The 17,703-nt window shown below is 38.4% G+C and overlaps 1 protein-coding gene across 2 annotated transcripts in view; it reads right to left on the minus strand.

The window, feature by feature from the left end:
• SUMF1 (sulfatase modifying factor 1) overlaps nt 1–16,908 on the minus strand; it is a 95,217-nt gene extending 78,309 nt beyond the window's left edge. For both annotated transcript variants that reach the window (XM_019824640.2, XM_011280169.3), the window contains exon 1: nt 16,611–16,908. In XM_019824640.2, coding sequence (XP_019680199.1) covers nt 16,611–16,886 — 276 coding nt within the window. In that variant the 5' untranslated portion in view covers nt 16,887–16,908. The remainder of the gene's footprint in view (nt 1–16,610) is intronic.
• Nucleotides 16,909–17,703: the final 795 nt, after the last annotated feature.

Consider the following 17,703-nt stretch of genomic DNA (forward strand, 5'->3'; position numbering starts at 1 on the left):
CCAAGATAAATGAAAACAAATGTCCACAAAGAAACCTCCTACACAAATGTTCAGAGTAGCATTATTCACAACAGCCAAAAAAACAGAATCTCAAATGTCCATCAAATGACAGATACACAAAATGTGGTACATCTACAAAATGAAATATTACTCAGCCATAAAAAGAAATGAAGTGCCAATACATATTACAATATGGATGAACCTTAAAAACATTATTCTAAGTGAAAGAATCTACTCACAAAAGGCCACATCTTGTATGATTCCATACCTATGAAATGCCCGGAACAGACAAATCCAAAGAGACATAGTGTAGACCAGCAGTTGCCAGAGGTAGGAGGAAAATAAAAATGGGGAATGACTGCTAATGGATACAGGGTTTCTTTTTGGGGGTGATGCAACGTTCTGGAATTACTGATGCTGGTTGTGAAACCTTGTGAATGAGATATGAAACATTGAATTGTTCAACTCATAAAGGTGAATTTCATGGTATGTCATTCTATCTCATTTTTTTTATGTATTTATTTTGAGAGAGAGAAAGACAGCATGCACACACATGCAAGCAGGAGAAGGGCAGAGAGAGGGGGAGGGAGAGAATCCCAAGCAGGATCCACACCGTACAGAGCCTTGATTTGGGGCTCAATCTCATGAACTGTGAGATTGTAACCTGAGCTAAAATCAAGAGCCAGACAGGTAACCAAGTGAGCCACCCACGCATCCCTATCTCAATGTTTAAAAAAAACATACACACACACACAACCATACCATCTGTCAGAAATATACTCTGCAGGCACAGTATCTTACTTTCTAATCAGCTGAATGACAAATCAATTCATTGACCTCCCGGCAGCTTAAGAATTGTGAGGTATCTAATCTAGAAAATAAGGGTTCTCAGGGTGCCTGGATGGCCCAGTCAGTTAAGTGTCTGACTCCTGATTTCAGCTCAGTTCATGATCTCACAGTTTCATGGATTCGAGCCCCACAATGGGCTCTGCACTGACAGTATGAATGGAGCCTGCTTGGGATTCTCTCTCTCTCTCTCTCTCTCTCTCTCTCTCTCTCTCTCTCTCTCTCTCCCTCTATCTCTGCCCTTCCCCCACTCACACTATCTCTGTCTCTCTCAAAAATAAGTAAACTTTAAAATAAAATAAAAATAAAATAAAATAAGGTTCAAATTGAGGAAGGAAAAAGAGGAAGTCAAAGAGAGATAACTAGGAATAAAAAGAAAGAATGTGGGTTAGCAGTAACAGCAGAAGATCTGGAAAAACAAGATCAGAAGAAATGGAAAGTAGTAATCAACAATCATTGATTCCTACTATTTCCATTGATTATCTTTGCTAGTGGTTGTCTTTCTGTGCATATATTTCCCAATGAAAATGAAGCTCTTTTCATCTATGATATATGGGTAATAAATGCTTATTATTTGTCCAATGTATTACTATTCCTCTAAGGAATCATGCTTGGGGCACATGGATGGCTCAGTTGGTCAAGTGTCTGACTCTTGATTTCAGCTCAGGTCACAATCTCATGGTTGGTGAGACCACATGCATGCACACACATGTACACTCCCTCTCTCTCAAAATGAATAAGTAAACTTAAAAAAAAATCATGCCTGACTATTCCTGTCCCCTAATCCCAGCATTACAGAGGTCACCCTGTCTTACTGGATCTCCTAAATGTATTTCCCTCTGATTTGCCCCCTCTTTTCTATTCCCAGACAACTGCAGGAGCCTCACAACCAGTCACCCTGTCTCCAGTCTCATCCTTTCACATCCCTCCTTGCTCCACGCTAAGCTGTTTATCTTCTGTTCAGTCATTCATTCAGCAAATATTTAAGGACCTACTGAACTTTCTGAAATGCCAATCTTTGGTATCCAATACAATTTATTACAGCTCTGTTTTTAACAGAAGATTGGAAATAACCTAAATGTCCATCAGAAGTAGACAGGTTAAGTAAATTGTGGACCATCCACAAAACAGAAAGTTAAACAACCACAAGTAAAGGAAATACATAATAAATATATTTACCAATATATAGTAAACATAGTGGACTAATCACTTATAAAGCTAGCATGAAGATTAAAAGACACAGAAAGTGAAAACAACTCATCACAATAACTAGTTAAGGGATATGTAAAATGAAAAGATACAAAATGAGATACCAAAAACATGAAATATGCCAGCAGGGAGTAAAAATGTGACACTTTAGAATGCAATAAAACAAGTTATCAACTTAAAAATAGGCTATATAAAAATCTCATGGTTGTTATATGAAAACCTCATGGTAATCACAAAGTGAAAACCTATAGTAAATACACAAAAGATAAAGGAAAAGGAACATAAGCATACCCCTAAAGTAACCAATCAAACCACAAAGAAGGAGAGCAAGAGAAGAAAAGAGGAACAGAGAGGAGTAACAACAACAAAAGCCAGAAAACAATGAACAAAATGGCAATAAGTACATACCTATCAATAATTACTATAAATGTAAATGGACTAAACTATCCAATCAAAAGACAAAGAGTGACTGAATAAATTAAAAAATAAGAACCATCTATATGCAGTCTACAAGACACTTACTTTAGAGGTAACCACACACAGACTGCAAGTGAAGGGAAGGAAAAAGATATTCCATGAAAATGGAAACCAACAGGAAGCTGGAGTAGCTATACTTACATCAGACAAAATCAACTTTAAAACAGAGACTACAATAAAACACAAGGAGCATTACATAATGATAAAGAGGCCACTCCAACATGGGGATATAACACTTGTAAAAATGTATGCAACCAACATATGTAAATATATAAACATGTAAATAGATAAACCAAATATTAATAGACCTAAAGGGAGAAATAGCACCACAATAATATATCCCACTTATATCAATGGATAGGACACCCAGATAGAAAATCAATGAAGAAACCACAACCTTAAACAACACATTAGGTCAAATAGACTTAACAGACATATACAGAACATCCCATCCAAAAGCAAAAAATACACATTCTTCTCAAGTGCACATGGAACACTCTCCAGGATAGATCCCATGATAGGCCACAAAACAAGTCTTAATAAATTTAAGAGGTCTGAAATCATGTCAAGCAACTTTCCAAGCACAATGATATGAAACTAGAAATCAATTCCATAAAGAAAACCACAAAATTCACAGCTACGTTAAGATTAAACAACAGGCTACTTATCAATCAAGGGGTCAAAAAAGAAATCAAAACATAAATTTAAAAAATATGAGACAAATAAAAATGGAAATATACTAAAATTTATGGGATGCAGCAAAAGAAATTCTGAGAAATTCAGAGCAATAAATGAAGAAACCAGTTCTTTAAAAAGATAAAAATGATAAATCCTTAGCTAGACTCACCAAGAAAAAAAGAGAGTGGACTCAAATAAATAAAATCAAAAATGAAAGAGAAGAGAAGATATTATAAATGATACCACAGAAACACAAAGGATCATAAGAAACCACTATGAACAATTATATGCCAAAAAATTGAACAACCTAAAAAACTGGAAAAAATTTCCAGAAACATACAGCCTACCAGAATGAATCATGGAGAAACAGAAAATCTGAACAGACCGATTACTACTAAGGAAATTGAATCAGTAATCAAAAACCTCCCCCAAAAAACAAAAGTCTAGAACCAGACAGCTTCACTGGGGAATTCTACCAAACATTCAAAGAAGAATTATTACATCCTCCCCAAACATTTCCAAAAAACTGAAGAGAGAGAACTTCCGAACTCATTTTATGAGGTCAGTATTACCCCAACACCAAAACCAGACAGGATGCTGCAAGAATAAGAAATTATAGGCGCATATCTGTGATGAACATAGATGCAAAAATTCTCAACAAAGTATTAGCAAACTGAATTCAACAATACATTAAAAAGATCACACACCATGATCATGGGGGATTTATTCCTGGGAAGCAAGTCTGATTCAACATCCACAAATCAGCCAGTGTGATACACCACATTAACATAACGTATGAGAAAAAATCATATGATCATATCAACAGATGCAAAAAAGCATTTGACAAATTTCAACATCCACTTAATTTTTTTTAAGGTTTATTTATTTTGAGAAGGCGGGGGCAGGGGCAGAGAGATGGAATCCTAGCAAGCCACATGCTGTCAGCGCAAAGCCTGACACAGGGCTCTATCTCATGAAACATGAGATCGCGACCTGAGCTAAAATCAAGAGTCAGACACTTAACTGTCTGAGCCACCCAGGCACCCCCAAAATTCAACATCTACTTATGATAAAAACTCTCAACAAAGTGGGTACAGACAGAAAGTACCTAAACATAATAAAGGGTATGTGACAAGACCACAGGTAACATTATACTCAATGGTAAAAAGCTAAAAGTTTTTCCTTTAAGATCAGGAACAAGACAAGGATGCCCACTCTTGCCACTTTCATTCAATTTAATATTGGTAGTTCTAGCCAGAGTAATTAGAGAAGAAAAAGAAACAAAAGACATTCAAATGAGAAAGGAAGAAGTAAAACTATCACCATGTACAGATAACATTATATAGAAAACCCCGAAGACTCCACCAAAAAACTGTAAACTAATAATCAAATTCCAGTAATGTTGCAGGATACAAAATCAATAGCAAAAAATCCTGTTACATATCCATACAGTAATAACCAAATATCAGAAAGATAAAACAATCCCATTTACAACTGCATCAAAAATAATAAAATATCCAGGAATAAATTTAACCAAGGGGCTGAAAGAATTGTATACTGAAAATAACACATTAAGAAATTGAAAACAACCATGGAAAAGATATTCCAAGCTCATGCATTTAAAGAATTAATATTGAATTAATTAATAAATTAATAAAGAATTAATAAAGAATTGCATTCTTACAATTCAATGCAATTCCTATCAAATTCCAATAGCATTTTTCACAGAAATAGAAAAAAAACTAAAATTTGCATTAAACCACAAAAGATTCTGAATAGCCAAAGCAACCTTGAGAAAGAACAAAGCTGGAGGCATTGCACTACCTAATTTAAAACAGTATTACAAAGCTACAGTAATTAAAACAGTATGGTATTGGCATAAAAACAAACAATGAAACATAACAGAGAGCCCAGAAATAAACCCATGTAAACATGGTCAATAAGTTTACAACAAAGAGGCCAAGAATATCAAATGGAGACAAGAGTCTCTTCAATAGTGTTAGGAAAACTGGATAGCCACATTCAGAAGAATGAAACTAAACCACTATTTTACACCACACACAAAATTAACTCAAAATGGATGAAAGACTTGAACATAAGACCTGAAACCATAAAATTCTGGAAGAAAACCTAAGCAGTAAGCTCCTTGTTACAGGTGTTGGTGATGATTTTTTGAATCTGACACTAAAAGTATAACAAAAGCAAAAATGAACAAGTGGGTCTATATCAAATTAAAAAGCACCTGTACAGCAAAGGAGACCATCAATAAAATAAAAAGGCAACCTAATGAATGATAGAAAATTTTTGCAAATCATGTATCTAACAAGAAGCTAATATTCATAATATATAAAGATCTCATACAATTCAACAGCAAAAAAAAAAAATCTGATTAATAAATGGCCTAGACATTTTTCCAAAGAAAATATATAGATGGTCAACAAGTACATGAAAAGATGCTCACCATCATTATCACAGAAATGTAAATCAAAACCACAATGAGATTGCACCTCATACCTGTTAGAATGGCTATTATCAATACACCTCACGTTTGTTACAATGGCTCTTATCAACAGTGTAAGAAATAAGTGCTGGCAAAAAATGTGGTTAAAAGAAACTCATGTGTACTGTTGGCGGGGATGTAAATTGGTACAAGCACTATGGAATACAGTATAGAGGCTCCTCAAAAAGCTAAAAGGTATTATTTAAACAATGATCACATAGAGGCGCCCCTGTAGCCCAGTCAGTTGAGCGTCCAACTTCGGTTCAGGTCATGATATCGCGTTTCACAACTTCAAGCCCCACAATGGGCTCTGTGCTGACAGCTTGGAGCCTACAGCCTGCTTCAGATTCAGTCTCATGCTCTCTCCGCTCTCCCCCACTCATGCGGTCTCTCTGTCTCTCAGAAATAAACAAACATTAAAATATATTTTAAAAATAAAAAAATAAAGAACCACATAATCAGTAATTTCACTTCTGGGTATTTACCCAAAGATAACTAAAACAGACATTCAAAAAGATGTATGCACCCCAATGTTCAAGGTAGCACTATTTATAATAGCCAAGATATGGAAACAACTTAAGTGTCCATCAGTGGATGAATGGATAAAGAAACTGTGGTATGTATGTAAGTATATAAATATGTGTGTATATATAAAAATATACCGCCTTGTGTATATCATATACATGGTATATATAATGTATATATACATATATTTCTCAATCGTTCAGTCATAAAAAAGAATAAAATCTTGTCATTTGCAACATGGATGGACCTTGAGGGCATTACGCTAAGTAAAGTAAGTCAGACAGAGAAAGACAAATAACATATGACCTCTCTTCTATGTGGAATCTAAAGAAACAAACAAATAAAAAACAAGCTTACAGATACAGAGAGAACAGATTGGTGGTTGCCACAGGCAGGGGGTGGGGGGCAGGAAAGGAGGTAAAAGAAAATTGGTCAGTTACACCTCAATAAAAATAAATTTTTAAAAAAGATTGGTCAGGAGGGACTGGATGGCTCAGTTGGTTGAACACCCAACTCTTGATTTCAGCTCAGATCATAATCTCATGGTTCATGGGTTCGAGCCCTGCATCAGGCTCCACGCTGATGGTGCAGAGCCTGCTTGGGATTCTGTCTCCCTCTCTCTCTGCCCCTCTCCTGTTCCCCTCTCTTAAAATAAATAAATAAACATTTTTAATTTTTTTTTTAATTAAAAAGATTGGTCAGTTCCAGAAAGGCATAGCTTTTTACTTCTCTAAAAAAATACTGTGTACTTTTTGGCAGTTCTATAAGGAATCAGGTGGAAACCCAACTTGTAACCAATACAAGATTTCAAATTTATTCTGGGGCTTCTTTAGTCCCCCATACACATCATTGCTTAGAAAATTCAGGGCGGGGCGCCTGGGTGGCTCAGTCGGTTAAGCCTCCGACTTCGGCTCAGGTCATGATCTCGCAGTCCGTGAGTTCGAGCCCCGCGTCGGGCTCTGTGCTGCCAGCTCGGAGCCTGGAGCCTGTTTCTGATTCTGTGTCTCCCTCTCTCTCTGCCCCTCCCCCGTTCATGCTCTGTCTCTCTCTGTCCCCAAAATAAAAATAAACGTTAAAAAAAAAAATTAAAAAAAAAAAAAGAAAATTCAGGGCATTGTAGCAACATGGATGGAACTGGAGAGTGTGATGCTAAGTGAAATAAGCCATACAGAGAAAGACAGATACCATATGGTTTCACTCTTATGTGGATCCTGAGAAACTTAACAGAAACCCATGGGGGAGGGAAAGGGAAAAAAAAAAAAAAAAGAGGTTAGAGTGGGAGAGAGCCAAAGCATAAGAGACTCTTAAAAACTGAGAACAAACTGAGGGTTGATGGGGGGTGGGAGGGAGGAGAGGGTGGGTGATGGGTATTGAGGAGGGCACCTTTTGGGATGAGCACTGGGTGTTGTATGGAAACCAGTTTGACAATAAACTTCATATATTGAAAAATAAAATAAAAACTTAAAAAAAAAAGAAAATTCAGGGCAAATGGCTGTTTTTGTTATTGTTCTTGTTTTAGGAGAATGGACACCTTTACTGCAGCACCTAAAACCTAAAATCTTTTTTAGTTGTAACAAATATTTTAAAAAGCATTACATATATTGCTTAATAAATTGTAAGGCAAACATCTTTATAACCCACCCTCCATGAAAGAAAGTACTTTGCCAATTACTGCAGAAGCCATTATTATGCCCATGGTGAACATAAATCCTCTGTCTCATCAGAGAGGAAAACCACTGCTCAGACTTTTCACTTTTATTTAAGATACAATTGATACAGGACATTATATTAGCTCCAGGTGTATAACATGATTCATTGATCCTATATAGTATGAAATGATTACATAATAAGTCTAGTTAACATCCATCGCAACAGTTAAATAATTTGTTTTTTTTTTATGGTAAAAACTTTTAAGATCTCTTACCAACTTTCAAATATATAATACTGCATTAACTATAGTCACCATACTGCACTATCCTTTTATATGCACTGTTACCTTATTTTATTTGCAGTTTAATTATTTAACTATGCATCCTATACATTACAGTTTACATTGTTTTTTTTTTTTAATATGGTATTTAGGTATCTAAATCTGTAAGTTCTCCCTTAACTTTTTCCTTTTGCAATTTATTTGCTGAAGAAACTGGGTCATTTGTCCAATAGAGATTCCCAGAGTCAAGATTTTGTTGACTATAAACTTACAGTGTAGTTTACCATTAACCCCTGTCCACTGCACCTCCTGAAAATTGATAGCTGAATCTGGAGGCTTTATCAGATTCAGGTTTGATTTGGGGATAGTTAAAACTTCCCTAGAGGTGGTGATGTCTTCTTCATTAAGAAGCACATAGTGTAGGGGTGCATGGGTGGTTCAGTCAGTTAAGCAACTCTTGGTTTTGGCTCAGGTGATGATCTCAGGTGATGTCAATTTAATCATATACCACTTTCCTACTTAATTTGTTTAGGTGTGCCCCTCACCTTTTCAGGGTAAAATAAAGTATCTAAGCCTTGAAGCCTAATCTCTCACCATCTCCCTCACCCTGTATTCTACCTACACTGTCTGTAAACAGTCAATATTCAAGATCACTTCCTCTAGGCCTATTGCCTACAATTCCCTCCACTGTCTGAGTCATATGTCCCTCATTTGGGTTCCTCAAATAAATACCTCTATGTATCCTAAAAAATGGCACACACAGTAACTTATTGATGGGTTTTCACCTCCCCTAGGTCCTAGGCTCTTTAGGAATCACAAATAAAGTTTTCACTTCTATATCCCCAGGGCCTAGCATGGCACATAGTTCAGGGCAGACACTTAAAAAAAAAAAATCTTTATGGACTGAATAAGTGAAATCATGAATATGATGAGGAATTAGCTATTTGAATTATTCCTAATTGTAAAAATTTTTTCTTTTATAACACAGTCCCAGACTTGGATAGCATGGTTGCATGATAGTGAAACCTGTGTAAAAGACACTGCTTGACAACCATTCTATATTTTCTTAGTAGAGTTTGGGCCTCATCTTTACCTTTGAACCTCAGATCCAAATGCACTGTCTTCTGGAATCTCAGGCCAAAGGAAATTCTCAAAAGCAACCACAAGGTAATTTTATGGGAAGAAGAAACCACGGCCCAAAGCCAGATCACCAGCTCAGTCTTCCCTTTTAAGGAAGAAGCCAGTCCACGCCCTCGGGTAGTACGCTGATCAACTACAAAGCAACACAGCTCTTCACCAGAAAATGCTCCAACCTACACAGGGAGAAGTTTTCCAGTGTGAAGAAATTAGAACATTTGGAGACAGACCAAGTGAACAGGGTCAATATTATTTTGGGGTTCCTAGGGAGTATTCTTGCAGTATTTCTGTGACTGGGTATAATGTAAAGCTGTTGTAGTATAGAGGAGTAATAGGCACAGGTTGAATTGTGTGACATAAAAGCTTTGCCTCCCCTCCCCCCAAAAGAAAGACTGTGCTCAAGGACTGAACTAGGTTCATGCATTATTCTCATAATCCTCCAAATGTCTGAGACACAAGATTCCTTAGGCCTTGGAAGAGAAGGCAGAATGTTAAGCAGTTCTGCAGAGAAGCAGAAAAATAGAAGACTTCAGACAAAAGCTTCAAGTGTAGTCTTAAAATGATTATTAAAATGGTCTAAAAAGAGGTTTAATAAAGGACTTAAAAGGTAAAAATGAAAAAGCTCTCCAGCAGCAGACAGGTAGGTCCTATCCTGAGAACAGGTGTTCAGACCCACAGGAAGCTGTGCGCCTTGTTCCTAATGAAGTTTTACAATCACCTCATTTTCTCATCCTCTTCTCCCTCAAGGTGAGTACCAACAATGCTAATACAATCACAACTTCCACTGTGGACTCCTGGCCTAGTTTTTCTTTTTCTTCTTCTTTCATTAACCATCAGAGATAGCCATCCCTGAATAAGCCAAGTTTCCGTTCTGGAGGCGTTCTGGAAGTAATAGATAACAGTAGCCCGCATTGCTCTGAGTAGATCAGAATTTCCAATTTCCATGAATGAGATAAAGTTTCCTGTCCTACAAATGTGAAATGTGGTGCTGGTAAAATCCAGAGCACCAGGTGTTTCAATCTGTAGGACCAGATGAAAGAACCATTCTAATCAAGTCTTCCTTTTGAAGCTCCAGATTCAAACAATCCATTCCTCCTTGAAAGTATGTTAAAACCCTTTTGCCACACCACAGTTTGTGTCAATGACACTCAAGCCAAAAGCACAGAAGTCAAGGTGATTCTTTTACCCCTAGAACCATATTTGGGCTATACACTCCAGCCAGGTGCAGTGGGCATCTATTACTTTTGCCCACCTGGCATTCAATGCTTCCTGTTCTTGTCAGAGCAACTGACATCCCTTTGAAAACCATGTATTCAACTCTCTAAGTATAGAGAGTCATGAGCTCTTACCCCACCTACTGTGGCTCAGGTTGGCCAACTGTGACTTTGAGAAAAGGGGTACTCTCTCTTCCATCAGTAAAAAGAGATAGACAGAAAGAGATTGCCTGAAAACGGAGCAAACACATAAGAAAGAAGAGCCAGGAGACAGTCAAAAAGGAAGATCTGAAGATACTGCCTCAGGCCCTGGAACCAGTTGTGTCTGGGGCCTTATCTGCTCTTGAACTTTCCAACTATGAGAGCCCATAATGGCCCTCCTCCCACTTTTTTTCCAGCTGAGGTCAGCTTTGCCTTTTCTTTCCCTTGCTGTGAGATTTTTATCTTACATACAAAAATGAAATAAGCTTATATGAACACTTTTGGGTAGGCCTCCCTTTTCCTTCTTTCCTCTCCTCAAATCTAATAAGCTAAAGGCTCAGAAGAAAGTGAGGTGGAAAAGAGAAGCATGATCTCTGGATCTGCCTTAGCTGTCTATACAAGGCTTATCTATCTATACCATTCTCTTAGTCTACCGCCTACACAGAGACAATAATTATAGACGGAATAACATTAAAGTTCCTTCAAGCCCTGGGATTTATGAGTCTACTAAGCCTCAGTGGACTCATCTGTAAAGTGGGCAATAGTATCTCTTACTGGATTCTTGGGAGGATGAGACACAGCAAAAGATTATTTTACAAAGTTTTCTTCAAAGTATGGGACACCCTTTATTCCCACAGCAGTTTTTTCAGTATTGTATCCACCAAAAAAAGGTAACAGATCATTCAAGCAATTATTAGAGAACGTCTAAAATGTGTAAGGCACTCTGGCAATAGAGATACAGAGATTTAAAAAGGTCTAAAAATACTTCCCATGTAGAATATCAGACAACTACACAGAAAATACCAAAGAAAATATACAAGTTGCCTTTAATACTACTTTCTGGAGGAAAGGTTTCACGGAAGATCATGCTTCGACACATGGGAAAGCATTACCCAATCAGAAACATTCTCATATAGGAAATCAGGACTGGAGTTACCCATACATACAGAGCCATGACATACAATTTAATCATCCCATGATTCCAAATGCCTTTCAAGCAACAGTTTTAAAAGATACATGGAGATCAAAACATCTTGCTACCTTGTACAAAATAACCCCAGTAGAAATCGTTAGGACAATTTTCTCATTGAGAATTATATATATTTTTAACCAGAAGGGACTTGAGTAAAATTTTAAAATATCTAAGTTGTTTCCCATACAATTTTTACTGCAAGAACTTTCCAATGAAACTGTAAATTCCTTGAGGGTAAAGCCAGTGCTATTTATTATTTTGTGTCCCTCATCTTGCCAAGTGATCATTAAATGAATTGAAATACAAAAAAAGACTCACAGTTGAAAAGCGTTACGTTAAAAAGTGTGAAAATGTCATCCCCAGAAACCTTACATTACTAACATTTCCCAGAACACACCATGCACCTGCACAACGCTTTGTTTGTGCCCATGCTCCTCCCCTTCTTGGAATGTCCTTCAATCTGTCCTTCCACCCCAGCTCCTGAAAATGTCTCCTTCAAGCCCTAGCTCTAATGTGACCTTTTCTTTAAGACACTTCCTAATTTGTCCAGGAAGAATGAATCGTTGCTTCCTCTCCAAGGGCTTTGTAACATATTTCTCCTGTAGTGTTATCACTATGGAAAAATGATGCTTACATGTAATTGTGCGTGGAGGGGGAAGGGAGAGAGAGAGAGAGTGAGAGAGAGAGGAAGGTAGGGGGAGAAAACGATGGGGGAACAGAGAGTGCACATGTGCAGACGCTAGCAAGCGCACACCCACCAGAGAGTAAATGGTAAATGCCTTAAGGGGAGGGCATAGGTCTTTTTCTTTTCTTTATGCCCAGGACATAAGGTAGTGTCATAAAATATGTGTACCAAATAAACATCTGCTGAATTAAACTAAATAAACACAAAAGAAAAAAAAATAGATTTAATACAACCCCAATCCAAACCTCAGAAAGTTATTTTATGATATCAACAAAGTGATTCTAAGTTTATATGAACAGACAAAAGACCCAGAATAGCCAACACAACACTGAAGGAAAAAAACAAAGCTAGAGGGTGGATGCTACCCAACTTGAAGAGTTACTGTAAAGTTACAGTAATCAAGATGGTGTATACTGGTGAAAGAACAAATAGATCAATAAAACAGCAAAGAGAGCCCAGGAGAAAACATCCGTAAAGAAAGTCAACTGGTCTTTGAGGAAGGAGCTAAGGCAAAACAGTGGAGCAAAGATAGTCTCTTCAATAAACAGTGCTAGAACAACTGGATATTCACATAAAAATAATAATCCAGACACAGACATTATACCCTTCACAAAAATTAACTCAAAATAGATCACAGACCTAAATCTAAAATGCAAAACTGTAAAACTCTTAGAAGATAACATAGGAGAAAACCTAGATGACAATGGGTATGGTGATGACTTTTTAAATTTTTTAATGTTTATTTATTTTTGAGAGAGAGACAGACAAACAGACAGACTTGAACAGGAGAGGGGCAGAGAGAGAGGGAGGCACAGAAACTGAAGCAGGCTCCAGGCTCTGAGCTGTCAGCACACAACCCGACACGGGGCTTGAACTCACGAATCGTGAGATCATGACCTGAGCTGAAGTCAGATGCTTAAATGACTGAGCCACCCAGGGGCCCGGGTGATGACTTTTTAGACACAACATCAAAGGCATCATCCACAAAAGAAGGTGCCAAGCCAGGCTTCAATAAAATTAAAAATTTCTCCTCTTCAAAAAATAATTCAAGAGAATGAGAAGACAAGCCACAGACTAAGAAAAATTCGCAGATGACACATCTGATAAAGGACTGTTATCCAAAACAAAGAACTCTTCAAACTCAACAATAAGAAAACAAAACAATCTGATTTAAAAACGGGCCAAGGGGCACCTGGGTGCCTCAGTCAGTTACGTGTCTGACTCTTGATTTCAGCACAGGTCATGATCTCATGGTTTGTGGGTTCGAGCCCTCATCAGGCTCCACACTAACAGTGTGAAGCCTGCTTGGGATTCTGTCTCCCCCTTTCTCTGCCCCTCCCCTTCTCACTCTTGCTCTTGCTCTCTTTCTCTCTCAAAATAAATAAACATCAAAAAAGAAAAGGAAAAAAATTAAAAGGAAAATAAAAATGGGCCAAAGACTTAACAGACACCTCAACACAGAAGACACACAGATGGCAAAGATATCATATGTTAAGCAAAAAAATGCAAACTAAAACAACAGTGAGATACCACTACATACCTCAGAATGCCCAAAATCTGGAACAATGACAACACCAAATGCTGCTGACAGTGTGGAGCAAGAGGAACGCTCATATATTGCTAGTGGGAATGCAAAATGATACAACCACTTTGGAAGACAATTTTGCAGTTTCTTAAAAACCTAAGCATATTCTTGCCATATGTTCCAGCAATTGTGCTTCTTAGTATTTATGAAAATTTATGTCCATACAAAAACCTGCACACAGATGTTTATAGCAGCTTTATTCCTAATTGCCAAAACTTAAATGCAAGCAAGATGCCCTTTGGTAAGTGAATGGAGAGATAAACTAGTTTATGGATATTATTCAGTGCTACAAAGAAACTAGCTATTAAACTATGAAAAGACATCGAAGAATCGTAAATGCATATTACCAAAGAAAGAAGCCAATCTGAAAGGCTACATAGTATATAATTCCAATTGTGGCACTCCAGAAAAGGCAAAACTATGGGCACAATAAAAAGATCAGACGTTGCCAGTGGGGAGGAGGGGAAGGAATGAATAGAGGGAGCACAAACAGTTTTAGGGGAATGAAAATACTATATTATATACCACACTATATGATATTATAATGATGAATATACACCATACATTTGTCCAAACCCATACAACGCACAACACCAAGTGTGAACCCTAAGGAAAACTATGGACTTTGGATAACTATGATACATAAATGTAGGCTCATCATTTGTAACAAATGTACCATTCTGGTGGAGGATGTTGATAACTGGGGAGGCTATACATTGTGTAGGGGCTGGGGATATATGGGTAATTTCTGTACCTTCTTCTCAGTTTTGTTTTAAATGTAAAAATCCTCTAAAAGAAACAGTAAGTTTAAAAAAAAAGAAAATTAAGGGACACAACGTCAATCACTACAACCAAGTATCTCTCTCATAATATTGGACTTCTTGAATTCAGAATAATGGCTAAGTGTCAGAATTAGACCAAAGTCATCTCCACATGAACTGAAACACTTGAAACTAAGGAAAACATAGAGATAAAGAACTGCCTCTTATGAAGTCTTTTGTTTGATAACAAGGCTACTTTGGGTTCAGTCATTAAGTAGAGTCCTTGAATGCTTGTGAGCTGTGTTCTCAGCAACAGCTAGTTCACTAATAGCATAAGATGCCTCCAAACATTAGAGAAAGTGAATTCAAGGGAAGACTAGCATAAAATAAAAACAAACAAGCAAACAGGAACTTGCCAAAAATGACTCAAACAATACCTAGGCCAGACCCAAAACCACTCTGAAAAAATGGAAAAAAAAATGTTTATCTTATGAACATAATTAAACAGACATTGGCACCCACATCTCATTCTGAAATTAAAAAAGAAGTTAGAGCACTTAAAATGAGGAATGTTCTGTACTGGCCAAAAGGTTCTAGGGAAAAATTTGATATAGATCAATCTGTAAATGTCACCCTGTTAGTAACAAAGCAGATAAAAAGATACAAGGCATTCTCTTTTGAAGGAGGGAGGAACTGATTATCATTTACCACAAAGGTAGAAAGAAATTAAAATCATCAATGGTCAATACACACTACAAAAATAACCAGGGCTCCTACCACACAAAAGATAAACACTAATAAATCAGGGCATCCTCTGAGTAACAACCAGAAAATGTATAAGGCCAAAAATTACACAGGATAGAGAAACAACCAGAAGCCCAGCTACCAACTTCTTAACCCTCTATACCTGAGCCACAAAGTTAGAGTCCTCACCCCCAACATCCTCACTCCCTAGCTGGGGAAAGGCACCCCCAGACAGTATCTTTGGTAACTGTAATGTGAAAGTAAAGAACTACTATGGTGGCAGCATACGGAAATACTGAAGAGGAAGAAAAAGGAAGAAGTCAGGCATGGCCTGATGGAAGACACTACCTCTCACCTAAGTCCTGAGTACTGTTCAGAATTAAACCACAGGAAAGAAAAGGGGGATAGAAAAAATAAGGAAAGGATGTACTAGATATACAAGAAGGAGTTTAGGAGTCAAACATCTGGGTTCTAGTCCCCATAATTCCACACCCATACCAATATGCAAAGTACCTGGAAAGAATGAAGTAACTGTTGTTACTAATGTTATTATTCATATATACTAACACTTAACACATCCAGGCACTAAGAGAGGCACAGATAAATAACACTAATAAAGGAACTACAATTGGTTTGGTCCTTCCTATGTGCTGAAGTAATAAGGATAATAAGATAAACAGGACAAGTCCTTGCCCTCAAGAAAGTCTACTGAAAAAACAAAACAAAAGAACCAGTGTCTACTGGAAGAATCTATCAATAAACATACAACAATGTTAACGACATTTAAAGACCACTGTCCAGATTCCTTCACAGTTAATAAAACCTGTCGCCCGTAAACGCCTGAGAAACTCAAGAGGAAGATAGGGTGGAGTAAGGAGGAAATGAGTAAGAAGTGAGAAAGGGGAGTGTCAACTGTCCTCAAACCAAATTCCCTAACAAGCAGGATTCAGCCGGGCCCCAAGATCCCACCGTCTTGAGGGGGACAAGGGGGGAGGTGCTTTTCATCGAATCGAATCAGCACGTGAGCGACTTGGGGTGTGGTTATAATCTTTACCTGCCTTCCTGCAAACCCCTTGCCTTGCTCATCCCGACCCTGTCCAAGAACCCCGAGGTCCCCACCCGCCTTCAGGGAATCGAGAGAGCACCTTGGTGGGCGCGAGCGGCCGCTCTCCCGGGACCTGCCCGGGGGCGTTCGCTTCCCGCGAGTATCGGTGCGCGGCCGCCGAGCTGCCATGGTCCCCGCGCCGCTGGGGAGTGCCACAGCCGCATGAGCCCGCCAGGGAAGCGGCGCCCGCGCCCGCGCCAGTCCTGGCCTCTTCGCCCCCAGCCGCCTCGCCCGGCAGCAAGAACAGTGGCAGCAAGAGGACGAGACCGAGCCGGGCGCAGGATCCACCAGCCAGCCCTAGTGAGGGCGCAGCCATGTTGTCCCGCAAGCCATGTGACCAGGTGGGTCACGTGACTGCGCCCTCCTTAAAGGAGCCAACCCTGAGTTGATTTTTGAGGTAGCCTTGCTGTCTCTCCAACTTTCTCTGGGTACCATTCCTATGGAGCGCCTCTGGTAGGCTCCGCTAACCCTGCAACGCAAAACCCTACAAAACTCAAGGCCTTACAGCGACTCTGAGCCTCATCATTATTTCTTGGTTGAAAAATGATAATCAAATTTGTTGAGCATTTGCTAAATGCCAGGCAGTATGCTAAGTAAGTACTTAACTTTTTGAAATCTCATTAATCCTCACAGGGACCCTGTAATATTTTTTAAATTTTTTAACGTTTATTTTTGAGAGAGAGAAAGAGAGAGAGAGACCACAAGCGGGAGAGGGGCAGAGAGAGAAAGAGAGAGAGAGGGAGACAGAATCTGAAGCAGGTTCTAGGCTCTGAGCTGCCAGCACAGAGCCGGACGCAGGGCTCAACTCACAAGCTGTGAGTTCATGACCAGAGCCAAAGTCAGAGGCTCAACCAACTGAGCCCCAGGTGCCCCGAGGATCCTGTAATACTGGGTTCACAGAGCAATTAAATGACTTGCCCAAGGTCACATAGCAAATTAAGTGTCAAAAAACAAGTTTTAAGCCCAATCTAACTTAAAACCTGAGTTTAGTCATTATGCTGTACTGTAGGCAATTAAAGAAACTTCCCTTTATAAGAAATAAGGGGAAGATGAGCGTATTGAAACACTTCACTGAGGGTATAATTAGAGAAATCCTAGGTACACTGGGATAGGTACAACAGTGGCTCTTGAAA

Source organism: Felis catus, chromosome A2 (genome assembly GCF_018350175.1).
Source record: "Felis catus isolate Fca126 chromosome A2, F.catus_Fca126_mat1.0, whole genome shotgun sequence".
Taxonomy (NCBI): Eukaryota; Metazoa; Chordata; class Mammalia; order Carnivora; family Felidae; genus Felis; species Felis catus.